The 27,161-nt window shown below is 43.9% G+C and overlaps 1 protein-coding gene across 3 annotated transcripts; it reads left to right on the forward strand.

Annotated features, from left to right (window-relative positions):
• Window positions 1–5,867: 5,867 nt before the first annotated feature.
• LOC131949404 (glycerol kinase) lies at window positions 5,868–26,537 on the forward strand. Of its 3 annotated transcripts, none has more exons than XM_059311286.1 (18): window positions 5,868–6,014; window positions 7,361–7,486; window positions 8,089–8,162; window positions 10,871–10,977; window positions 12,288–12,365; window positions 13,972–14,051; window positions 14,715–14,852; window positions 15,112–15,221; window positions 15,691–15,793; window positions 20,798–20,908; window positions 21,507–21,587; window positions 22,660–22,738; window positions 23,124–23,220; window positions 23,541–23,625; window positions 24,186–24,306; window positions 24,910–25,056; window positions 25,192–25,269; window positions 25,878–26,537. In XM_059311286.1, the coding sequence occupies exons 2-18, from the start codon at window positions 7,394–7,396 to the stop codon at window positions 25,973–25,975; spliced, it is 1,680 nt and encodes a 559-aa protein (XP_059167269.1). In that variant the 5' UTR covers window positions 5,868–6,014; window positions 7,361–7,393; the 3' UTR covers window positions 25,976–26,537. The 3 variants fall into 3 exon arrangements, with proteins under 3 accessions (XP_059167269.1, XP_059167268.1, XP_059167267.1); XM_059311285.1 differs by lacking the exon at window positions 5,868–6,014 and adding an exon at window positions 6,523–6,581; XM_059311284.1 differs by lacking the exon at window positions 5,868–6,014 and adding an exon at window positions 6,599–6,698.
• The last annotated feature ends 624 nt before the right edge of the window (window positions 26,538–27,161 follow it).

The following is a 27,161-nucleotide window of genomic DNA, read 5'->3' on the forward strand; positions in this document are numbered from 1 at the left end:
GTGGGGGGTGGTCGGTCCATCTTTGTGTGGGTGGGGGGTGGTCACTCCATCTTTGTGTGGGTGGGGGGTGGTCACTCCATCTTTGTGTGGGTGGGGGGTGGTCACTCCATCGTTTAGCACGTCTTCGGTGCCAGAACTTTCCAGATCACTGGAAGCTTGGCTGGACATTTCGTCTGTGTGTAAGTACCTGGGACACCTGGGACTGACACCTGGGACTGACACCTGGGACTGACACCTGGGACTGCCACCTGGGACTGACACCTGGGACTGACACCTGGCACCTGGGACTGCCACCTGCCTGTAAGTAAAGAAAAATATAACATCGGTTATCCCCCATTGGCGCTAGGTCAGCATCAGGCACAACATCAACAACAAGATGCACCGACTAAACGGTTTGAGACAAAACAGCCACACTCCCTATCCTCACTACCTGGTCCCCGTCAAATTGGCTCCCGACAAGCCTAGGGCTTGCAACAAAGTGACTTCCTACAAAAAGTTCCTTGAGGCTTTGGGTCAAGGAGAAAAAGAAAGTGGCGAACAGTATGCGTCAGTGTCACACAAGTGTCACGAAAGTGTCAAACAATTGTCATACAAGTGTCACACAATTGTCACATAAGTGTCACGAAAGCGTCACACGATTGTCACACAAGTGTCATACAACTATTCATGATACTACGGCAGCTTAATATTGTTCTGGAGCTTAATTGGTTGTAAGATTAATATGGTGGGAACTTAAGAAATATAAAGGTAGAATTGGCGCTAAATGTTCAGACAAGACCTAACACAAGACAAGATCACAAAATTAAAAAACTAGATGGCACATCACATCACATCACGACACAACATAGCACAGCACAGCATAGCACAACATAGCACATCACAGCACAACATAGCACATCACAACACAGTACAGCACAGCACAGCACAGCACAACATAGCACATCACATCATAGCGCAGCACATCACATCACAGCTACTTGGACCTCACAAGACTCCGTCATGCAATGGGCGTGTCAGTGAAACAGTGGGCGTGTCCTGTATACAGTGGGCGTAGTCAGATCTATATCACCTGCGAAAGTTTAAACACTGTTGCTAAATTCTCTGGGCAGAACAATTGTGAAAATATCCAAATCCATTGAAAGTTTTCTATTTTTGGACCATTATCTTCGAGCGAAAAGCTGTGAATTAAGGGCGGGAACAGAGCGATATGGCAGAAAACCTGTTCCACTCTACCCGAACTAGCGACTGCTAGAATTAGAACTTGTCGTCTGCTAAAAGCAGGCTCGTTTTGGTAGAAAAGTGGATCAGGATTTGAATGGCTTTATTTGCAAGCCTTCTAAAAAAATTCTTGAAGAACTCATTAGACTTAGATTAAAACATAAATCATAATTAAACCAAACTAGGTTAGGATTAAATTATGTTTACTCTTGGTCTGAAAATGTCCGTTTTACATCTAGCTTTTGTGTACAATTTACATCTTGATTCTGTATAAAATATATATAACATACACACATACACACATACCCACACATACATACATATACACACATACAGTTGTATTCGCACACCCCATCGACACCCAACACAATTTATGCTGATGTTGTGTAGGTGTAGTTTTATATAGTGATCCATTCTTGCGTGAAGCAACAAAGTCAACATCTTGCTCAGCTAGTGAATAACGCCACCTGGTTGTGTAACGCCCTCGTCTGACATCACGTGAACTTACGTGACATCACGTGACCTCATGTGACAGACCAATCTACTTGTATTTACAGGCACGTCAAATCCATTCAGTGTTAATATATACCTTAACCCTAACCCTTACCCTAACCCTAACCATAACCCTACTGAAAGGTAGGTTAGTATTATTGCTTTATTTGCCGAATTGATGTGAATTAAAACCGAAACAAGACGGCAGGTGGGAGCTACAAAGTTTATCTCAAGATTATAGAACATTTTGTAAGGCCATAGCTCATTGACAGTGGCGGATTAAGGAGTTGAACATTTTCTCTTTTCAACAACAATACAAATAATTTTCCTAGGGATTTTTATTTGTTTTGTACAATCTAAATGAACGGTGAATTTCCAAACCATTAGCTTTTTCCCCTCTAAATTTACAAATACGAAAGCATAAGATATTTACATTTGTCCCTTAGTCGGACCTCAACGCCCACGCTCTACAATGCAAACTGTAGCTGTCATCGCTTCATGCAAAACAATATTTATTTAAAGTGAGCTCTCCCTAAAATAATAAATGTGTTTTTGCTCGTGCGGCGTCAAAACGGCCAATGACAAAACAGCCCCGTCAAAACGACCCCGTCAAATCGGCCCCGTCAAAAGGGCCAGCGACATATGGACCCCGTCATATAGGCTCCCGACAAATAGGCTCCCGTCATTTAGGCTGCCGACAAATAGGCTCCCGTTATATAGGCTCCCGACAAAAGGGCTCCAGTCAATAAGGCTCCTGACAAATAGGCTCCCGTCATTTTGGCTCCCGACATATAAGCTCCCGTCATTTAGTTTTTTCCACAAAACGGCCCCCGTCATTACGACTCCCGACAAATAGGCTAGCGTCATTTTGACTCACGACAAAAAGGCTTCTGTCAATTTGGCTCCAGACAAAAGGACCACTGACACAGTGGCGTAGCTACCGTAAAGCTAGCGTAAGCAATGCATAGGGGCCCAAGGCATAAAAAATTAAAACTTTTACAATGGAAGTTTAATATTTGTAACATATAAATAAGTTTAAAAAAGAAAAAGGTTAAAAGTTCCAAAAAGCCCCCCCCCCCCCACCGTTTCGGCAGTGGGATTCAGTGTGTGTGTGTGTCAAACAGAGCCCAATCGTTATAATAACACTACAGGCGATATCACTTTGTCGTGCAAGACATTGAGAGAATCAGCCTATAAATAAACTTTTTAGCAGTAGTAGGCAATCATAATAATATAGTATAAATACAAAATCAGGACATATAAAATACAAAATTTTGCCTTCAGAATATTTATATATTAAAAAATATCCATCGTAAGTAGAAGTTGATCTCTTCGTTTAACTCCTCTGTAGCCTAACGCAGAGGCGTAGCGAAGGCGGGGCGGGGGATGCGGACCGCAAAGGGTGACACCATTTAGAGGGGTGACACCAAAGGCAAAAAATTGCAAAATTTATAGAATGAAAAGCCATTTTTCCAGATCCATTAGTTAAAGTTAAATAGTCTTCTAAGTACAAATCGAAAATTATATCAAGAGGGGGGGGGGGGTGACACCACGACGTAAACGTAAACTATAAAGAAAACAATGCCACATCCAACTGTATTATAAACAGACTGTAGATAAACATCGTTACTACTAAGTCTGCAGTGATTAAAGCTTAAACACGTACGTGTACCAGTATGTGGCATATATATAAATTTTAGGCCTATGTAGGCCGACACACACACACACACACACACACACACACACATATATATATATATATATATATATATATATATATATATATATATATATATATATATATATATATGCTTTGTTTCAGGGGAGTGGGTGACAATTATTTAAATTATTTAAATTATTTACCGATTAGTCGGTACATGGTGTTATGGAAATAATTAGTGTAATCTTAAAGATCAATGTTTTTTTTTTTGTTTTTTTTTTAAATCCCGCCGATTTTGATATTTGTTCAAGATATGGTTAAATTAGGTTTTAGTTTATGAATACAATTAATTAATAATAATCATCATTACCTGTTTATGGTAGGGGAGATAGGCCTACTTAGAAAAGAAACAAGTCTGATGCTATATTTAACTTCATTTTTTTAGTATTATAATTTTCTTTAAACGATTCAATTCGATGAGAGGTTAAGACTATGTTTTATTGTAGTTGTCAGTGTTATAGATTTGATTATACTGGTCGCCCGGGGGGGGGGGGGGGGCCGTTGAATAAAGCAATGACCAGTGTAATATATATATATATATATATATATATATATATATATATATATATATATATATATATATATATATATATATGTATATATATATATATATATATATATATATATATATATATATATATATATATATATATCTATAATCGCCCACCTACATTCGCCATTGCTGTTCATCTTGCTACTATAACTAAGCATTGATTTTCAAGTAAGATAGCTTAGCTTCCATTGAATTACGATTGACGGTTGAATATTGTTGCTAAATTTTATGATCTCACCACGGTTGACTGAACATAAAACCACTACATTCTCGCGCCACTTAATCACATTTTTCTCACCGTGCACAAGTTGTTCATATTGTTCCGCTCTACTGAACTCATTAGGTGCTGAACACATGTGTGTTTTTTATCTAATGAGGCGCTCCATCCTATAGAGGGGAGAGGCACTCCTACGTGCCAGTAATATATATATATATATATATATATATATTTATATATATATATATATATATATATATATATATATATATATATATATATATATATATATATACCCCTCACAAAGAATGGGGTCGGAAATGATAAGTGTAATTAAAATTATAATCACTAAGACTACAACATTGATCGCTTAGCTGTATCACTCGACACACACACGCACACATACACATCAGACCAAATGACTAGTGTTTCTTTTAGACGTTTTTCTCCGGGTTGTGGGCGGACACTAGTAAAACTATATATTTTTTTTATAAATACCATATCGTTCGAGGAGCGGGGAGCTGCCCTCCCCCTACACCTCCCTCGACTAGGTGTGAAACTAATGTTCGTCACGCACTTAATTACGGCCCGTTTCGATCATGTTTATTAATGATATGGTGCAATTACCTGGGGCCTTATGAGCAAATCAACGCCATGTATGGTTACTGTATTTTGTTCGATTATGACAACAAAGACACCACTGATCCAGAAACTTATAGAAACTACTCACGGTTTTAAAGTGCAGACGTACAGCTTCTTTAAATCCTGCCTGATTTAATTAACAATCACATCCAACTAGATTTAATTTCGGCCGAGAAAATAACAAATTGAAAAACTGCTCAATTAGCTACTTCCGTATCAGTGCCATCTAGCCATTGTGGCAAGTCTGTCGAAACGAAATGTGCTGGCAAACAACAGGGAGTCACCACACCAAGACGGACACGTTTAAAAGTTGAGCCGACACCGAAAAAGAGCATTCTATGCTGACATTTAGGCTAACGTTTAGGATAACATTTAGGATAACTTTCTCAACCCAATCGTCTGCAGACGTTTTTTTGTCAGAACGTGGCCCACGTTTGATCTGTCTCAGCTGACGAACTGAGCTAGCAGACGATCAAATCGGCCGGAAACAAACTGGTAGAACGGGTATTAGGTGCGTTATCAGCGCCGCTAGAATAGACGGTGTACTTAGTACCGACTGGTTTCTTTGGAATCTATTTTTTAATACTACCCACACACTTAGAGCTGGGCTAAATTTTCCCGGGGGGGGGGGGGGGGGGTGAGGGTTGGGTGGTGGTGGTGGGAGGGGGGGGGGCAACACCGGTTACAGGGCGGTGGACGTGCTCCGGTAAGATGCCTGAAAGAAACAGCGCCACACACAAACCTACCCACCCACAAATCTACCAAACGACAAACGTACCTACCCACAAACCTACCAACACACCAAACCTACCAACCCACAAACCTACCAACCCACAAAACTACCATCCCACAAACCTACCACCCCACAAACCTACCCACCCACAAACCCACCAAGCTACAAACCTACCCACCAGCTCGTGCGGTAACACATGACCTATCGACCCAGTACACATCCCATGCAATCAATACTAGTCTATATTTAACCGCCATTAGCCCGTGTTTACACAACCGCCATGATGGTCCAATCACAAAGATATTTATTGAACGGCCGGACAATTTGTCGCGCCACGCACAATTGTACAATTTCGACTTTAGCACACAACTTTTTTTCATGTCAAGTTTTAAGAGAGGAACACTGCCAGTGGTCTTCACCACAAAAAGCAAAACATCCAGTAATTAGAATTAGGCCTCTATGTCAAATGATTTTATTATTTAAGAAGATACTGATAGAAATTTCTGAAGCCTACAACAATGTCAATGTGTTACGTGATGACTGTAATTGTGTCACGTGAAAAATTGTGATTTAGAAAATAATGATTGCTTCCCTAAATAAATTCATTCATGTTTGTTTAAAAATATATTTTAGTATGTCATTATTAGTAGGCCTATTTTAGAAAGTAAAAAAAAAACACGACATTACTTTTAATATTAAAATGTTTTGAAGTTTACGACTTGTTTAAATCGTTGACGTATTCAAATTGGCGTAGATCTGTATCGTTAAAATTTGTAGATTGAATTTCTCATTTACGAATCTGAATGCAAATAGGAAAAATGAGTTTGCTTTGTCGTCCAATTTTATTTCTCTAGTCTGCCGATTTTAGACTGACAGGGGGCGTGGCAATGTTTTGCAGAGGTAGACTAGGCCTAGCAGTCTTGAGTTTTTTTTTTAAAGGGAAGCTACTTTAATGTTTTTGAACTTTAGTCCTAGATTCTAGTTCTAAAAATCTAAATCTGAATCAGTAAGCTATCGGCCCATATAATATATAATTTAATAAATATAGTATATATTTTATAGGCCTACACATGTTTATATAATATTCAGTCTTGGCGGATTGCTAGACCTAGAGCTAAATCTAGTAATTATTTTCTAACTTCTGTAATTAATGAATAGACTAAATGTTAGTCAAGTGAAGTTAGTGTCACGTATGTTTCATCACCACACTCACACATACGACATACATTACATTACATTATATATAATTAATAAACTATTAATATATTATTATTTTGTCTAAAAATAAAAATTTTGTTTTGCTACAGGAAAGGTCTAGATCTAGCTAGATTCTAGATAGATCTAGGACAATCTAGGTTAGATCGGACTACTTACTACTACTACTTATTTAACTTATTAGGCTACTTGTTATATTAGTTTCAGCACTTAGACTAGTGACTAGATCTAGAAAATCTAGATTCTAGTCTAGCTAGCTAGATCTAGATCTAGAAATCTAGATCTAGTAATAGTTAGTAGTTAGTAGCTAGATTCTCACTAATAGTAATACACTAGCTAGTGAGTGTGATGGTCAACTCTACTAGATTCTAGATCTAGAATCTACTACTAGACTAAAGTGTAATTAAGAAAAGTTAACTATTAATAACTATTAACTAGAGTAACTAGACTAGTGACTATAGCCAAGACCATTTTAGTTTGAACTGCTCAATAAAAAATAAAGTAAACCTAACAAAGCCTACATTATTCCCTTTCTTAAATCTTAATTTAAATCTGCTTTAAAATTTCTAGCGACCACTAGCCCAACTACGAGCCTGGGCAAAAATGTATGGAGATGCAGGCAATTCAGCTGAGATGAAGAAGAGGCCAAATTTGGTTGGAGCAGTTGATCAAGGCACCAGCAGTACAAGATTTTTGGTACAAAAGTTTTTGTTTTCCTGCTTTAGAAATCATGCACTTGCGTAATACATTTAACAATGATATAAACTATCACCCCTTATACATAACAACACTATGACACGCTACTCCCCAAAAATGACACCATTAACTGCGACAAATGCTGAACATTCAAACAAATATAACATTATAATCTAGAAGAGCAATGTGGATGTAATATATTATACTTGAATACACCACTTCACACATCTACTATAACACTACGACACTGGTAAACAGGATGATGCATGATTCAGTCATTATTTATTATGTGTGTTATAAAAATTGATCTGGCCTAGGCACAATAGTGGCATGCTTAGATTTGATTGGTCTGGAATTTCTTAAAGCTAATCTACTCACCCTTATATCATTTATTGGATGCTGGTAAAGCTAATCCACTCACCCTTATATCATTTATTGGATGCTGGTAAAACTAATCCACTCACCCTTATATCATTTATTGGATGCTGGTAAAACTAATCCATATAACATTTGATGGATACAGCGGGGATCTAAGAAAGGTCAAGTGGACTAAGGCGTAAGTAAATGCTAGGTCAGAAATAAATATGTAAACATTGTTTCAGATTTTCAATGCAGCAACAGCTGAGGTGGTGACTTATCATCAAATTGAGATCAAACAGTTTTTTCCTAAAGAGGGGTATGTCAGCATTTTTTATTTCAGCCTTTTAATTAAAACTATTGTCATTTTATTTCAACTTTTTAGTTAGATTTCAACTTTTTAAGTTTGATTTCAACTTTTTAATAATCTAACTTTTTAATTTCAATTCTTATATTTCAAGTATTCAATTAAAACTTTTAAAGTTTTATTTCAACTTTCCTAGTTTTTCAAGTTATATTTCCACTGTTCTAAAATATTTCTTGTTTTGGGTTGTTGAATTGTTTCTCAGTGGGGATTTAGTATAGATACATTTTATAAGTTTACTAGCTTGTTTTATAAGAGGACAAGTTTGATCTGCCCTCCCTGTATCTGCCCTCCCTGTATCTGCCCTCCCTGTATCTGCCCTCCCTGTATCTGACCTCCCTGTATCTGACCTCCCTGTATCTGACCTCCCTGTATCTGACCTCCCTGTATCTGCCCTCTGTATCTGCCCTCCCTGTATCTGCCCTCCCTGTATCTGACCTCCCTGTATCTGACCTCCCTGTATCTGCCCTCCCTGTATCTGACCTCCCTGTATCTGTCCTCCCTGTATCTGACCTCCCTGTATCTGACCTCCCTGTATCTGACCTCCCTGTATCTGCCCTCCCTGTATCTGACCTCCCTGTATCTGCCCTCCCTGTATCTGACCTCCCTGTATCTGACCTCCCTGTATCTGACCTCCCTGTATCTGACCTCCCTGTATCTGACCTCCCTGTATCTGACCTCCCTGTATCTGACCTCCCTGTATCTGCCCTCCCTGTATCTGACCTCCCTGTATCTGCCCTCCCTGTATCTGACCTCCCTGTATCTGACCTCCCTGTATCTGACCTCCCTGTATCTGACCTCCCTGTATCTGACCTCCCTGTATCTGACCTCCCTGTATCTGACCTCCCTGTATCTGACCTCCCTGTATCTGCCCTCCCTGTATCTGCCCTCCCTGTATCTGACCTCCCTGTATCTGACCTCCCTGTATCTGACCTCCCTGTATCTGACCTCCCTGTATCTGACCTCCCTGTATCTGACCTCCCTGTATCTGCCCTCTGTATCTGACCTCCCTGTATCTGACCTCCCTGTATCTGCCCTCTGTATCTGACCTCCCTGTATCTGACCTCCCTGTATCTGCCCTCCCTGTATCTGACCTCCCTGTATCTGCCCTCCCTGTATCTGACCTCCCTGTATCTGACCTCCCTGTATCTGACCTCCCTGTATCTGACCTCCCTGTATCTGACCTCCCTGTATCTGCCCTCTGTATCTGCCCTCCCTGTATCTGCCCTCCCTGTATCTGACCTCCCTGTATCTGACCTCCCTGTATCTGACCTCCCTGTATCTGATCTCCCTGTATCTGCCCTCCCTGTATCTGACCTCCCTGTATCTGACCTCCCTGTATCTGACCTCCCTGTATCTGACCTCCCTGTATCTGCCCTCCCTGTATCTGACCTCCCTGTATCTGCCCTCTGTATCTGCCCTCCCTGTATCTGACCTCCCTGTATCTGACCTCCCTGTATCTGACCTCCCTGTATCTGACCTCCCTGTATCTGACCTCCCTGTATCTGCCCTCCCTGTATCTGACCTCCCTGTATCTGACCTCCCTGTATCTGCCCTCTGTATCTGCCCTCCCTGTATCTGACCTCCCTGTATCTGCCCTCCCTGTATCTGCCCTCTGTATCTGACCTCCCTGTATCTGCCCTCCCTGTATCTGACCTCCCTGTATCTGACCTCCCTGTATCTGATCTCCCTGTATCTGCCCTCCCTGTATCTGACCTCCCTGTATCTGACCTCCCTGTATCTGCCCTCCCTGTATCTGACCTCCCTGTATCTGCCCTCCCTGTATCTGCCCTCTGTATCTGACCTCCCTGTATCTGCCCTCCCTGTATCTGACCTCCCTGTATCTGACCTCCCTGTATCTGATCTCCCTGTATCTGCCCTCCCTGTATCTGACCTCCCTGTATCTGACCTCCCTGTATCTGCCCTCCCTGTATCTGATCTCCCTGTATCTGCCCTCCCTGTATCTGCCCTCCCTGTATCTGACCTCCCTGTATCTGACCTCCCTGTATCTGGCCTCTGTATCTGCCCTCCCTGTATCTGCCCTCCCTGTATCTGCCCTCCCTGTATCTGACCTCCCTGTATCTGCCCTCCCTGTATCTGACCTCCCTGTATCTGCCCTCCCTGTGTCTGACCTCCCTGTATCTGACCTCCCTGTATCTGACCTCCCTGTATCTGACCTCCCTGTATCTGACCTCCCTGTATCTGCCCTCCCTGTATCTGACCTCCCTGTATCTGCCCTCCCTGTATCTGACTTCCCTGTATCTGCCCTCCCTGTATCTGACCTCCCTGTATCTGCCCTCCCTGTATCTGACCTCCCTGTATCTGACCTCCCTGTATCTGACCTCCCTGTATCTGCCCTCCCTGTATCTGACCTCCCTGTATCTGACCTCCCTGTATCTGACCTCCCTGTATCTGACCTCCCTGTATCTGACCTCCCTGTATCTGACCTCCCTGTATCTGCCCTCCCTGTATCTGACCTCCCTGTATCTGACCTCCCTGTATCTGCCCTCCCTGTATCTGACCTCCCTGTATCTGTCCTCCCTGTATCTGACCTCCCTGTATCTGACCTCCCTGTATCTGACCTCCCTGTATCTGACCTCCCTGTATCTGCCCTCCCTGTATCTGCCCTTTGTGAGGGTGTGCTCTATACAAATATCTGACAGGTGGGTGGAAGAAGATCCGCTAGAAATCCTGGACTCCGTCAAAACTTGCATTGACAAGGCAACAGAAAACTTGGTCGGTCTCGGCTACCAGACTTCAGACATCAAAGGTTAGATCTCTTTTGAACAGACCTTCATGCTAGAGACTTTCATGCTAGTGACCTTCATGCTAGTGACCTTCATGCTAGAGACTTTCATGCTAGTGACATTTATGTTAGTGACCTTCTAGTGACCTTCATGCTAGTGACCTTCATGCTCATGTCCTTCATGCTAGTGATGTTCATGCTAGTGACATTTATGCTAGTAACCTTCATGCTAGTGACCTTCTAGTGACCTTCATGCTAGTGACTTTCATGCTAGTGACCTTCATGCTAGTGACATTTATGCTAGTAACCTTCATGCTAGTGACCTTCTAGTGACCTTCATGCTAGTGACCTTCTAGTGACCTTCATGCTAGTGACTTTCATGCTAGTGACCTTCATGCTAGTGACATTCATGCTAGTGACCTTCATGCTAGTGACTTTCATGCTAGTGACCTTCATGCTAGTGACATTCATGCTAGTGACCTTCATGCTAGTGACCTTCATGCTAGTGACCTTCATGCTAGTGACCTTCATGCTAGTGGCCTTCATGCTAGTGACTTTCATGCTAGTGACCTTCATGCTAGTGACATTCATGCTAGTGACCTTCATGCTAGTGACCTTCTAGTGACCTTCATGCTAGTGACTTTCATGCTAGTGACCTTCATGCTAGTGACATTCATGCTAGTGACCTTCATGCTAGTGACCTTCATGCTAGTGACCTTCATACTAGTGGCCTTCATGCTAGTGACTTTCATGCTAGTGACCTTGTGTTGCTGATATGCCCCACTGATCACACAGTTTTACAATCTGCTCAACTTGACATAGGACTCATCTACAGGCTGACTCAGCTGTCCTCTCTGGTCTTTTTCAGTCATCTGTTTGTATCAGTGATCTTTTAGTATCAGTCATCTGTTTGTATCAGTCATCTGTTTGTATCAGTCATCTGTTTGTATCAGTGATCTTTTAGTATCAGTCATCTGTTTGTATCAGTCATCTGTTTGTATCAGTCATCTGTTTGTATCAGTCATCTGTTTGTATCAGTCATCTGTTTGTATCAGTCATCTGTTTGTATCAGTCATCTGTTTGTATCAGTCATCTGTTTGTATCAGTCATCTGTTTGTATCAGTCATCTGTTTGTATCAGTCATCTGTTTGTATCAGTCGTCTGTTTGTATCAGTCGTCTGTTTGTATCAGTCATCTGTTTGTATCAGTCATCTGTTTGTATCAGTCATCTGTTTGTATCAGTCATCTGTTTGTATCAGTCATCTGTTTGTATCAGTCATCTGTTTGTATCAGTCATCTGTTTGTATCAGTCATCTGTTTAAAACTTCTTTCAGCCATCGGCATCACAAACCAGAGGGAAACGACCATTGTATGGGACCCTAGCACAGGCAGACCTTTGTATAACGCTATAGGTAAACACACCCCACACATCACACACACATCCCACACACATCCCACACACATCACAGGCAGACCTTTGTATAACGCTATAGGTAAACACACCCCACACATCCCCCCCACACACACACACACCCCACACACACATCCCACACACACACCACAGGCAGACCTTTGTATAACGCTATAGGTAAACACACCCCACACATCCCCCCCACACACACACACACCCCACACACACATCCCACACACACACCACAGGCAGACCTTTGTATAACGCTATAGGTAAACACACCTCACACATCACACACACACACCACACATCCCATACCCCATACACATACCATACACACACCATACACACACCACACCCCCCCACACACACACACCCGCACAAGCAAAACCTCTAGGAATATGCTATAGGTAAAGACTCAGTTTAGTATGGCAGATTTTTATTTCTACGATTATTTTTCCCTATATCATTAGTTTAACCAAACATGTGACCAGAGGCGTATCCAGGTTTTCGGCGTAGGGGGAGCGGAAACAGCAAAAAAAGGCGCCGAATTTGTAACATCTTATATATATATATATATATATACATAACACACTACAACCAGAAACAATGAACGCGGCATAATCTGTTTCGTAATCCTTGTAAAAAAATTTACATAATAATTCCTGGGACATCTATTAAGACTAGAGAAAAGGGGAAATAATCAATATCTTAATATAAATATGTATATGTCTACACATTTTATTATAAATATCAAAAGAAATGAATAATTACTTTAGAATCTAATAAAATAGCTTAACACTATTCGTTTTTACAAAAATAGTTTGTCTACATTCAGAATTAAATATATTGTCTTCATAAATGCTAAAGTATTACAGCATAATGAAAGTTTTTTAAATCAGAGTTGGTATAAAAGCCAGCTTTTCGATATAGAAATAAAACATTCGGAATAATAGCTTACACATAACTAACATATAGGTCTTTCTATTCAGATCATGCACTTTTAATTAGCTGATGACTTTTTGTGTTCTTTAAAGATAATTTTTTTGACATAATGAGAAGGTATGGGTTAGATCACTGTATTACTCACACACCTTTTATTGGTAATTGCAAAAACAATATTCACAGAGATTTACGTTTCAAATGTGCCGATCAAAGATAATTTTTTTAACAAATATCAATGTTTAAAACGTTGAGTTTAAAAAGTTTCCAAAAAGGCGCCACTTTGCTAAAAATGGCCTGCTCCCCCCCTGCGTACGCTACTGCATGTGACCCATGTATTTGTAGTTTAACCAAACATGTGACCCATGTGTTTGTAGTTTAACCAAACATGTGACCCATGTGTTTGTAGTTTAACCAAACATGTGACCCATCTGTTTGTAGTTTATCCAAACATGTGACAAATCTGTCTGTAGTTTAACCAAATATGTGACAAATCTGTCTGTAGTTTAACCAAATATGTGACAAATCTGTCTGTAGTTTAACCAAATATGTGACAAATCTGTCTGTAGTTTAACCAAATATGTGACAAATCTGTCTGTAGTTTAACCAAATATGTGACAAATCTGTTTGTAGTTTAACCAAACATGTGACCCATCTTTTTGTAGTTTGGAGTGACCTTAGAACTGCTACCACTGTGGATGAGCTGATTAAAAAAACTCCAGGTAGAAACAAGGACCATCTCCGGGCAAGTCACCCACTATAGTTGCTCATATAATCATACAACTTTACCATAATCATACAACTTTACCGTACATATACAACTTTACCTTAAGTATACAACTTTACCTTAAGTATACAATTTTACCGTACATATACAACTTTACCTTAAGTATACAACTTTACCTTAAGTATACAACTTTACCTCAAGTATACAACTTTACCGTACATATACAACTTTACCGTAAGTATACAACTTTACCTTAAGTATACAACTTTACCTCAAGTATACAACTTTACCATAAGTATACAACTTTACCTTAAGTATACAACTTTACCATAAGTATAAAACTTTACCATAAGTATACAACTTTACCTTAAGTATACAACTTTACCTTAAGTATACAACTTTACCATAAGTATACAACTTTACCATAAGTATACAACTTTACCTTAAGTATACAACTTTACCTTAAGTGTAGTGATGTGCTAATTAAATCAATGTGTTGACACATGTCTGTGTGTAGTGCTGTGCTAATTAAATCAATGTGTTGACACATGTATGTGTGTAGTGCTATGCTAATTAAATCAGTGTGTTTACACATGTCTGTGTGTAGTGCTGTGCTAATTAAATCAGTGTGTTAGCATATGTCTGTGTAGTGATGTGCTAATTAAATCAATGTGTTGACAGGGTCTATGCGGACTGCCCATCGCGACCTACTTCAGTGCGCTGAAACTGCGCTGGCTAATGGACTATTCTGAGAAGGTCAGGAAAGCTGTCGAGGGTGGTCATTGTCTGTTTGGTACAGTTGACACCTGGTTAGTTTGGGTAGGTTTTTCTAGTTCATGTGTGTGTACATGTGTGGAAGGGGTTGAGTGTGTGAGGGTTAGAGTGTGTGAGGGTTGAGTGTTTGAGGTTGTGAGGGTTTGAGTGTGTGTGATCGCATGAAAACTTTCTGGAAGTTGTTGATAAAATGTGCTCAAGTTTGGACCAGCAGAAACAACAGGCTGCATGTTGAACACATTTGATCCCTCTTGTCCAGGGTCTCAGAATTATTTCTCCAGTATGATGCTTGTCTCTCTTACAGAACCTAACTGGGGGCACCAGGGGAGGGAAGCACGTGACAGATGTCACCAACGCCAGCCGCACCATGCTCATGAACTTGTCGACCTTGACCTGGGACGACTACCTGTGCAGGTCACATTTTGATTCCTGCGTTTTGTTCAGAGTTGACAAGTTTTGTTCAGAGTTGACAAGTTTTGTTTAGGGTTGACAAGTTTTGTTTAGGGTTGACAAGTTTTGTTTAGGGTTGACAAGTTTTGTTTAGAGTTGACAAGTTTTGTTTAGGGTTGACAAGTTTTGTTTAGAGTTGACAAGTTTTGTTTAGGGTTGACAAGTTTTGTTTAGAGTTGACAAGTTTTGTTTAGAGTTGACAAGTTTTGTTTAGGGTTGACAAGTTTTGTTTAGAGTTGACAAGTTTTGTTTATGGACTTAACAAAATGTTGTTGCCATTGCATTGTTTCCATACATTGAAAACTGACCAAGTATTTGGTTCTGAGATGTATTACCCCACCTGCTTTGGTTATACAAAAATTTTTCTGTTTTTGTGACCTAATATAAGTAATTTTAGAAATCTAGAATCTATTTTCTCTAAAACTATTTTCAGATTTTTTGGGATTCCCAAGCAAATTTTGCCCAGTATAAAAAGTTCCTCAGAAATCTATGGAGAACTGTTTGTCACAGCGCTACAAGGCACCAACATTTCTGGGGTAGGTCGTTAAGTTAATTGCTCATTAGAGTTTGTAACATGACATTTATTTGTTATTTCTGGGGTAGGCCGCTAAGTTAATTGCTCATTAGAGTTTGTAACATGACATTTATTTGTTATTTCTGGGGTAGGCCGCTAAGTTAATTGCTCATTAGAGTTTGTAACATGACATTTATTTGTTATTTCTGGGGTAGGCCGCTAAGTTAATTGCTCATTAGAGTTTGTGACATTCATTTGTTATTTCTGGGGTAGGCCGCTAAGTTAATTGCTCATTAGAGTTTGTAACATGACATTTATTTGTTATTTCTGGGGTAGGCCGCTAAGTTAATTGCTCATTAGAGTTTGTAACATGACATTTATTTGTTATTTCTGGGGTAGGCCGCTAAGTTAATTGCTCATTAGAGTTTGTGACATTCATTTGTTATTTCTGGGGTAGGCCGCTAAGTTAATTGCTCATTAGAGTTTGTAACATGACATTTATTTGTTATTTCTGGGGTAGGCCGCTAAGTTAATTGCTCATTAGAGTTTGTAACATGACATTCATTTGTTATTTAATGAGTCTGTATTTTCTTTGGTCAATTGTTTATTCCTGATACAGTTTTCTCCTTTGACCTAATGTGACTGCTGTGTATCCCATCCCCCACCCATCTAACCAAAGACCCCTGATGCTCCCCCCCCACCCATCTAACAAAGACCCCTGATGTCCCCCACCCATCTAACAAAGACCCCTGATGTCCCCCACACATCTAACAAAGACCCCTGATGTCCCCCCACCCATCTAACAAAGACCCCTGATGTCCCCCCCACCCATCTAACAAAGACCCCTGTTGTCCCCCCACCCATCTAACAAAGACCCCTGATGTCCCCCACCCACCCATCTAACAAAGACCCCTGATGTCCCCCCACCCATCTAACAAAGACCCCTGATGTCCCCCACCCATCTAACAAAGACCCCTGATGTCCCCCCACCCATCTAATAAAGACCCCTGTTGTCCCCCCCCCACCCATCTAACAAAGACCCCTGATGTCCCCCACCCATCTAACAAAGACCCCTGATGTCCCCCCCCACCCATCTAACAAAGACTCCTGATGTCCCCCACCCATCTAACAAAGACCCCTGATGTCCCCCCCCCACCCATCTAACAAAGACCCCTGATGTCCCCCCACCCATCTAACAAAGACCCCTGATGTCCCCCACCCATCTAACAAAGACCCCTGATGTCCCCCCACCCATCTAACAAAGACTCCTGATGTCCCCCCACCCACCCAGCTAACAAAGACCCCTGATGTCCCCCACCCATCTAACAAAGACCCCTGTTGTCCCCCCACCCATCTAACAAAGACCCCTGATGTCCCCCACCCATCTAACAAAGACCCCTGATGTCCCCCCCACCCATCTAACAAAGACCCCTGATGTCCCCCCACCCATCTAACAAAGACCCCTGATGTCCCCCCACCCACCCATCTAACAAAGACCCCTGATGTCCCCCACCCATCTAACAAAGACCCCTGATGTCCCCCCACCCATCTAACAAAGACCCCTGATGTCCCCCCACCCATCTAACAAAGACCCCTGATGTCCCCCCACCCATCTAACAAAGACCCCTGATGTCCCCCCCACCCATCTAACAAAGACCCCCTGATGTCCCCCCACCCACCCATCTAACAAAGACCCCTGATGTCCCCCCACCCATCTAACAAAGACCCCTGATGTCCCCCCACCCATCTAATAAAGACCCCTGTTGTCCCCCCCCCACCCATCTAACAAAGACCCCTGATGTCCCCCACCCATCTAACAAAGACCCCTGATGTCCCCCCACCCATCTAATAAAGACCCCTGTTGTCCCCCCCCCACCCATCTAACAAAGACCCCTGATGTCCCCCCACCCATCTAACAAAGACCCCTGATGTCCCCCCCACCCATCTAACAAAGACCCCCTGATGTCCCCCCACCCATCTAATAAAGACCCCTGATGTCCCCCCACCTATCTAACAGACCCCTGATGTCCCCCCCCCCCACCCATCTAACAGACCCCTGATGTCCCCCCACCCATCTAACAAAGACCCCTGATGTCCCCCACCCATCTAACAAAGACCCCTGATGTCCCCCCACCCATCTAATAAAGACCCCTGTTGTCCCCCCCCACCCATCTAACAAAGACCCCTGATGTCCCCCCCCACCCATCTAACAGACCCCTGATGTCCCCCCACCCATCTAACAAAGACCCCTGATGTCCCCCACCCATCTAACAAAGACCCCTGATGTCCCCCCACCCATCTAACAAAGACCCCTGATGTCCCCCCACCCATCTAATAAAGACCCCTGTTGTCCCCCCCCACCCATCTAACAAAGACCCCTGATGTCCCCCCACCCATCTAACAAACCCCTGATGTCCCCCCCACCCATCTAACAAAGACCCCTGATGTCCCCCACCCATCTAACAAAGACCCCTGATGTCCCCCCACCCATCTAATAAAGACCCCTGTTGTCCCCCCCCACCCATCTAACAAAGACCCCTGATGTCCCCCCACCCATCTAACAAACCCCTGATGTCCCCCCCACCCATCTAACAAAGACCCCTGATGTCCCCCCACCCATCTAACAAAGACCCCTGATGTCCCCCCACCCATCTAACAAAGACCCCTGATGTCCCCCCCACCCATCTAACAAAGACCCCTGATGTCCCCCCACCCATCTAACAAAGACCCCTGATGTCCCCCCACCCACCCAGCTAACAAAGACCCCTGATGTCCCCCCACCCATCTAACAAAGACCCCTGATGTCCCCCCCCACCCATCTAACAAAGACCCCTGATGTCCCCCCACCCATCTAACAAAGACCCCTGATGTCCCCCCCCCACCCATCTAACAAAGACCCCTGATGTCCCCCCACCCATCTAACAAAGACCCCTGATGTCCCCCCACCCACCCATCTAACAAAGACCCCTGATGTCCCCCCACCCATCTAACAAAGACCCCTGATGTCCCCCCACCCATCTAACAAAGACCCCTGATGTCCCCCCACCCACCCATCTAATAAAGACCCCTGTTGTCCCCCCCCACCCATCTAACAAAGACCCCTGATGTCCCCCCACCCATCTAACAAAGACCCCTGATGTCCCCCCACCCATCTAACAAAGACCCCTGATGTCCCCCCACCCACCCATCTAACAAAGACCCCCTGATGTCCCCCCACCCATCTAACAAAGACCCCTGATGTCCCCCCACCCACCCATCTAACAAAGACCCCTGATGTCCCCCACCCATCTAACAAAGACCCCTGATGTCCCCCCCACCCATCTAACAAAGACCCCTGATGTCCCCCCACCCATCTAACAAAGACCCCTGATGTCCCCCCCACCCATCTAACAAAGACCCCTGATGTCCCCCCACCCATCTAACAAAGACCCCTGATGTCCCCCCACCCATCTAACAAAGACCCCTGATGTCCCCCCACCCACCCATCTAATAAAGACCCCTGATGTCCCCCCACCCACCCATCTAACAAAGACCCCTGATGTCCCCCCCACCCATCTAACAAAGACCCCTGATGTCCCCCCACCCACCCATCTAATAAAGACCCCTGATGTCCCCCCACCCACCCATCTAACAAAGACCCCTGATGTCCCCCCCACCCATCTAACAAAGACCCCTGATGTCCCCCCACCCATCTAACAAAGACCCCTGATGTCCCCCCCACCCATCTAACAAAGACCCCTGATGTCCCCCCACCCACCCATCTAACAAAGACCCCTGATGTCCCCCCACCCATCTAACAAAGACCCCTGATGTCCCCCCACCCACCCATCTAACAAAGACCCCTGATGTCCCCCCACCCATCTAACAAAGACCCCTGATGTCCCCCCACCCATCTAATAAAGACCCCTGATGTCCCCCCCACCCATCTAACAAAGACCCCTGATGTCCCCCCACCCATCTAACAAAGACCCCTGATGTCCCCCCACCCACCCATCTAACAAAGACCCCTGATGTCCCCCCACCCACCCATCTAACAAAGACCCCTGATGTCCCCCACCCATCTAACAAAGACCCCTGATGTCCCCCACCCATCTAACAAAGACCCCTGATGTCCCCCCACCCACCCATCTAACAAAGACCCCTGATGTCCCCCACCCATCTAACAAAGACCCCTGATGTCCCCCCACCTATCTAACAAAGACCCCTGATGTCCCCCCACCCATCTAATAAAGACCCCTGTTGTCCCCCCCCACCCATCTAACAAAGACCCCTGATGTCCCCCACCCATCTAACAAAGACCCCTGATGTCCCCCCACCCATCTAATAAAGACCCCTGTTGTCCTCCCCCACCCATCTAACAAAGACCCCTGATGTCCCCCACCCATCTAACAAAGACCCCTGATGTCCCCCCACCTATCTAACAAAGACCCCTGATGTCCCCCCACCCATCTAATAAAGACCCCTGTTGTCCCCCCCCACCCATCTAACAAAGACCCCTGATGTCCCCCACCCATCTAACAAAGACCCCTGATGTCCCCCCACCCATCTAATAAAGACCCCTGTTGTCCCCCCCCACCCATCTAACAAAGACCCCTGATGTCCCCCACCCATCTAACAAAGACCCCTGATGTCCCCCCACCTATCTAACAAAGACCCCTGATGTCCCCCCACCCATCTAATAAAGACCCCTGTTGTCCCCCCCCACCCATCTAACAAAGACCCCTGATGTCCCCCACCCATCTAACAAAGACCCCTGATGTCCCCCCACCCATCTAATAAAGACCCCTGTTGTCCCCCCCACCCATCTAACAAAGACCCCTGATGTCCCCCCCACCCATCTAACAAAGACCCCTGATGTCCCCCCCACCCATCTAACAAAGACCCCTGATGTCCCCCCACCCACCCATCTAACAAAGACCCCTGATGTCCCCCACCCATCTAACAAAGACCCCTGATGCCCCCCACCCATCTAACAAAGACCCCTGATGTCCTCCCCACCCATCTAACAAAGACCCCTGTCTCTCAGATACTAGGTGACCAGCAAGCTGCCCTGGTGGGACAGAGCTGTTTTCAAGTGGGTCAGGCCAAGAACACCTACGGCACCGGCTGTTTCCTTCTGTACAACACAGGTCTCACTGTAAGTCACTGAAGGTCTCACTGTAGGTCTCACTGTAATTCACTGAAGGTCTCACTTTAGGTCTCACTGTTAGTCATTGAAGGTCTCACTGTAGGTCACTGAAGGTCTCACTGTAGTTCACTGAAGGTCTCACTGTAGGTCTCACTGTAATTCACTGAAGGTCTCACTTTAGGTCTCACTGTAAGTCATTGAAGGTCTCACTGTAGGTCACTGAAGGTCTCACTGTAATTCACTGAAGGTCTCACTTTAGGTCTCACTGTAGGTCTCACTGAAGGTCTCACTGTAATTCACTGAAGGTCTCACTGAAGGTCTCACTGTAATTCACTGAAGGTCTCACTGTAGTTCACTGAAGGTCTCACTTTAGGTCTCACTGAAGGTCTCACTGAAGGTCTCACTGTAATTCACTGAAGGTCTCACTTTAGGTCTCACTGAAGGTCTCACTGTAATTCACTGAAGGTCTCACTTTAGGTCTCACTGTAGGTCTCACTGAAGGTCTCACTGTAATTCACTGAAGGTCTCACTTTAGGTCACTGTTGGTCTCACTGTAAGTCACACAAATTTCGATGAAAAAAATTGACTGCTGTTTCTATTTGCGCAGCCTGTTGAGTCCAAGACTGGGCTGTTGACCACGGTGGCCTACAAACTTGGCAAAAATAAACCTGCGGTCTACGCACTAGAGGTCAGTGATGGTCTTCTATGTCAGATTTAGGCAGTGTGTATAGCATATAGCAGCCCTATGTGACAATATGTATAAATGTTGTGAAAGGGTGCTAGTGCTAACACATATTGTGACAAGACGCTGGTGCTAACACATGTTATGATAGGGTGCTGGTGCTAACACATGTTGTGACAGGGTGCTAGTGCTAACACATGTTGTGACAGGGTGCTAGTGCTAACACATGTGACAGGGTGCTAGTGCTAACACATGTTATGACAGGGTGCTGGTGCTAACACATGTTATGACAGGGTGCTAGTGCTAACACATGTTGTGACAGGGTGCTAGTGCTAACACATGTGACAGGGTGCTGGTGCTAACACATGTTATGACAGGGTGCTGGTGCTAACACATGTTATGACAGACTGCTGGTGCTAACACATGTTGTGACAGACTGCTAGTGCTAACACATATTGTGACAGGGTGCTAGTGCTAACACATGTTATGACAGGGTGCTGGTGCTAACACATGTTATGACAGGGTGCTAGTGCTAACACATATTGTGACAGACTGCTAGTGCTAACACATATTGTGACAGGGTGCTAGTGCTAACACATATTGTGACAGGGTGCTGGTGCTAACACATGTTATGACAGGGTGCTGGTGCTAACACATGTTATGACAGGGTGCTAGTGCTAACACATGTTATGACAGACTGCTGGTGCTAACACATGTTGTGACAGGGTGCTAGTGCTAACACATGTTTTGACAGGGTGCTGGTGCTAACACATGTTATGACAGGGTGCTGGTGCTAACACATGTTATGACAGGGTGCTAGTGCTAACACATGTTATGACAGACTGCTGGTGCTAACACATGTTGTGACAGGGTGCTAGTGCTAACACATGTTTTGACAGGGTGCTGGTGCTAACACATGTTATGATAGGGTGCTGGTGCTAACACATGTTTTGACAGACTGCTGGTGCTAACACATGTTGTGACAGGGTGCTAGTGCTAACACATGTTTTGACAGGGTGCTAGTGCTAACACATATTGTGACAGGGTGCTAGTGCTAACACATGTTTTCTTCTGACAGGGTGCTATAGCTATTGCTGGAGCTTGTATAGCCTGGCTAAGGGACAACCTTGGCATCATAGCGTCCTCTTCTGAGATAGGTATGTGTCTTCTACCAACCTACCTGCGCTGATGTTGTACGTGTCTTCTACATCCAACCTACCTGTGCTGATGTTGTACGTGTCTTCTACATCCAACCTACCTGTGCTGATGTTGTACGTGTCTTCTACATACAACCTACCTGTGCTGATGTTGTATGTGTCTTCTACATCCAACCTACCTGTGCTGATGTTGTACGTGTCTTCTACATCCAACCTACCTGTGCTGATGTTGTACGTGTCTTCTACCAACCTACCTGTGCTGATGTTGTATGTGTCTTCTACATCCAACCTACCTGTGCTGATGTTGTATGTGTCTTCTACCAACCTACCTTTGCTGTACTAATGCTGTACCTGTACTAATGCTGTCAACTGATTTATTTTGTAGAAAAACTTGCGTCAGAGGTGGACAGTGTCCATGGTTGTTATTTTGTGCCAGCTTTCTCTGGGCTGTTTTGTCCATACTGGCAGAATGACGCTAGAGGGTAAGTACCTGGCAATAGTTACAGTCATGACATATGTCAATCACTGTCATGACATATGTCAATCACTGTCATGACATATGTCAATCACTGTCATGACTTAAGTCAGCCACTGTCATGACATGTTAATCACTGTCATGACATATGTCAGTCACTACCACGACATATGTCAATCACTGTCATGACATGTCAGTCAGTGTCATGACATGGCAGTCAATGACATGTCATATGTTAGTCACTGTCAAACATTGACATGCCAAATGCTAGTGATTCCATCAAGTGTAGACAATTCCATTAATGAAAGTATCCCCCCCCCCCCCCAGGATTGTGTGCGGCCTGACACAGTTTACCAACAAAAGTCACATCGCAAGAGCTGCCCTAGAGGCTGTCTGCTTCCAGACCAGAGAGGTCAGTCAATCACTCACCTGTGTAGGTCAGTCAATCACTCATCTGTGTAGGTCAGTCACTCACTCACCTGTGTAGGTCAGTCAATCACTCACCTGTGTAGGTCAGTCAATCACTCACCTGTGTAGGTCAGTCAATCACTCACCTGTGTAGGTCAGTCAATCACTCACCTGTGTAGGTCAGTCAATCACTCACCTGTGTAGGTCAGTCAATCACTCACCTGTGTAGGTCAGTCAATCACTCACCTGTGTAGGTCAGTCAATCACTCACCTGTGTAGGTCAGTCAATCACTCACCTGTGTAGGTCAGTCAATCACTCACCTGTGTAGGTCAGTCACTCACTCACCTGTGAAGGTCAGTCAATCACTCACCTGTGTATTGTGTAGGTCAGTCAATCACTCACCTGTGTATTGTGTAGGTCAGTCAATCACTCACCTGTGTAGGTCAGTCAATCACTCACCTGTGTAGGTCAGTCAATCACTCACCTGTGTAGGTCAGTCAATCACTCACCTGTTCCCACTGCTCTGATTGTTTACATTTTCCTGACCTTTTGTTGACCTTTAGTTGTTGGATGCCATGAACACAGACAGTGGCCTTGAACTTTCCAGTGTCAAGGTCGATGGTGGGATGACAGCCAACTCGCTGCTGATGCAGATCCAGGCAGATCTTATTGGGATACCAGTGGGTGAGCACCTTATCTCGGGGGGGGGGGGGGGTATGGGAGTTCAATGGGTACAAATGTTATCATAGGGGGTGGTAAGTGGTATTTTGGGAGGGGGGGGGGGGGCTATGAATTGAAAAATATACACAATATGTACATATGAAATAATCAAAGGACCCCTACCAAAAACGCCACTTAATCACCTGTGATAACTTTTTTCGTCCTTGAACCCTAACCTCTCATGCCCTTGAACCCTAACCTCTCATGCCCTTGAACTCTTACCTCTCATGCCCTCTAACCCTAACCTCTCATGCCCTTGAACCCTAACCTCTTATGCCCTTGAACCCTAACCTCTCATGCCCTTGAACCCTAACCTCTCATGCCCTTGAACCCTAACCTCTCATGCCCTTGAACTCTTACCTCTCATGCCCTCTAACCCTAACCTCTCATGCCCTTGAACCCTAACCTCTCATGCCCTTGAACCCTAACCTCTCATGCCCTTGAACCCTAACCTCTCATGCCCTTGAACTCTTACCTCTCATGCCCTCTAACCCTAACCTCTCATGCCCTTGAACCCTTAACCTCTTATGCCCTTGAACTCTAACCTCCGCTGTCCCCCTCTTGCAGTCAGACCCTCCATGACGGAGACGACAGCCCTGGGTGCGGCCATGGTGGCCGGGGCAGCTGAAGGGGTGGAGGTGTGGACCAGGCTGGGTGGGGACAAGGCTCCACCCATCACATGTGACGTCTTTGAGCCGTCAATCACTGCCCGAGGTTTGTCTGACTTTAGTCTGTAAGGGGGTGGGGGGGGGAGTTGTCTGACTTTAGACTGTAAGGGGGAGGGGAGTTTTCTGACTTAAGTCAGGATTTAATTAGGTAATGTGCAAATGTTTTTAAAATTGTATTCAGAGCGTTCGGAGCGTCTGGCGCGGTGGAAGGGAGCGGTCAACCGTAGCATGCATTGGGACACAGCGGGACACGCACCACGTAAGTCTTTACATAGGTTGTATGGGCTTTATGTAGGTTGTATGGGCTTTATGTAGGTTGTATGGGCTTTATGTAGGTTGTATGGGCTTTATGTAGGTTGTATGGGCTTTATGTAGGTTGTATGGGCTTTATGTAGGTTGTATGGGCTTTATGTAGGTTGTATGGGCTTTATGTAGGTTGTATGGGCTTTACGTAGGTTGTATGGGCTTTATGTAGGTTGTATGGGCTTTATGTAGGTTGTATGGGCTTTATGTAGGTTGTATGGGCTTTACATAGGTTGTATGGGCTTTATGTAGGTTGTATGGGCTTTACATAGGTTGTATGGGCTTTACATAGGTTGTATGGGCTTTATGTAGGTTGTAGGGGTTAGGGTAGAGCTTGACATGCATGGCCAGATGCTTTTGTTTCTGTGTAGATGATTGGATAGCTGACTGGATAGCTAGCTGACTGATTGAATGGCTGACTGACTGGCTGTCTTGTTAAGTTGCTACTATGATAAACACTTGTGTCTAAAACACTGTCAAAAATATGTAAATATTTTTTTCAAAACCATTCAGGTTAGATTTACTAAGAAATGTATCAAATGTATAACCTTGACCTTTATGTAGGTGTGTCCGGCGACCTCTGGGACGTGCTGGCCCCTGGGTTGTACCTGTGGCTCAGCTTTGGTTTCCTGATTGCCTCCCATGTTATCAGCAAGAGGTGACAGGGGAGATGACCTAGCTGTAGTGTTGCTTGTTGTTGCTTGTTGATGCCTCAAGATTTCCTATCCCACCATGGATGTCTGGTTTGTGATGTCACTGATGTTAACACTTGAGGTAGATTTAAGAGTCAGCTTCTGACATTAGTAGATGTATCTGGTGACATTTAGTTCTGACAGTTTGGTTTGACAGTTTCTTGTGACAAGTTCATTGTGACAGTTTTTTTGACAAGTTCATTGTGACAGTTTGTTGTGACAGTTTATTGTGACAGTTTGTTGTGACAGTTTATTGTGACAGTTTATTGTGACAAGTTCGTTGTGACAGTTTGTTGTGACAAGTTCATTGTGACAGTTTGTTGTGACAGTTTATTGTGACAGTTTATTGTGACAAGTTCGTTGTGACATTTTGTTGTGACAGTTTATTGTGACAGTTTATTGTGACAGTTTATTGTGACAGTTTATTGTGACAAGTTCGTTGTGACAGTTTGTTGTGACAAGTTCGTTGTGACAGTTTGTTGTGACAAGTTCATTGTGACAGTTTGTTGTGACAAGTTCATTGTGACAGTTTGTTGTGACGGTTTATTGTGACAGTTTGTTGTGACAGTTTGTTGTGACAGTTTGTTGTGACAAGTTCGTTGTGACAGTTTGTTGTGACAAGTTCCTTGTGACAGTTTGTGACAGTTTATTGTGACAGTTTATTGTGACAGTTTATTGTGACAGTTTGTTGTGACAGTTTATTGTGACAGTTTATTGTGACAAGTTCGTTGTGACAGTTTGTTGTGACAGTTTATTGTGACAGTTTGTTGTGACAGTTTATTGTGACAAGTTCGTTGTGACAAGTTCGTTGTGACAGTTTGTTGTGACAAGTTCGTTGTGACAGTTTGTTGTGACAAGTTCATTGTGACAGTTTGTTGTGACAAGTTCATTGTGACAGTTTATTGTGACAGTTTGTTGTGACAGTTTATTGTGACAGTTTGTTGTGACAGTTTGTTGTGACAGTTTGTTGTGACAGTTTGTTGTGACAAGTTCGTTGTGACAAGTTCGTTGTGACAAGTTCATTGTGACAGTTTATTGTGACAGTTTATTGTGACAGTTTATTGTGACAAGTTCATTGTGACAGTTTGTTGTGACAGTTTATTGTGACAGTTTGTTGTGACAGTTTATTGTGACAGTTTGTTGTGACAAGTTCGTT

Source organism: Physella acuta, unplaced genomic scaffold (genome assembly GCF_028476545.2).
Source record: "Physella acuta isolate Inbredline_101_S28 unplaced genomic scaffold, ASM2847654v3 ptg000693l, whole genome shotgun sequence".
NCBI classification, from domain to species: Eukaryota; Metazoa; Mollusca; class Gastropoda; family Physidae; genus Physella; species Physella acuta.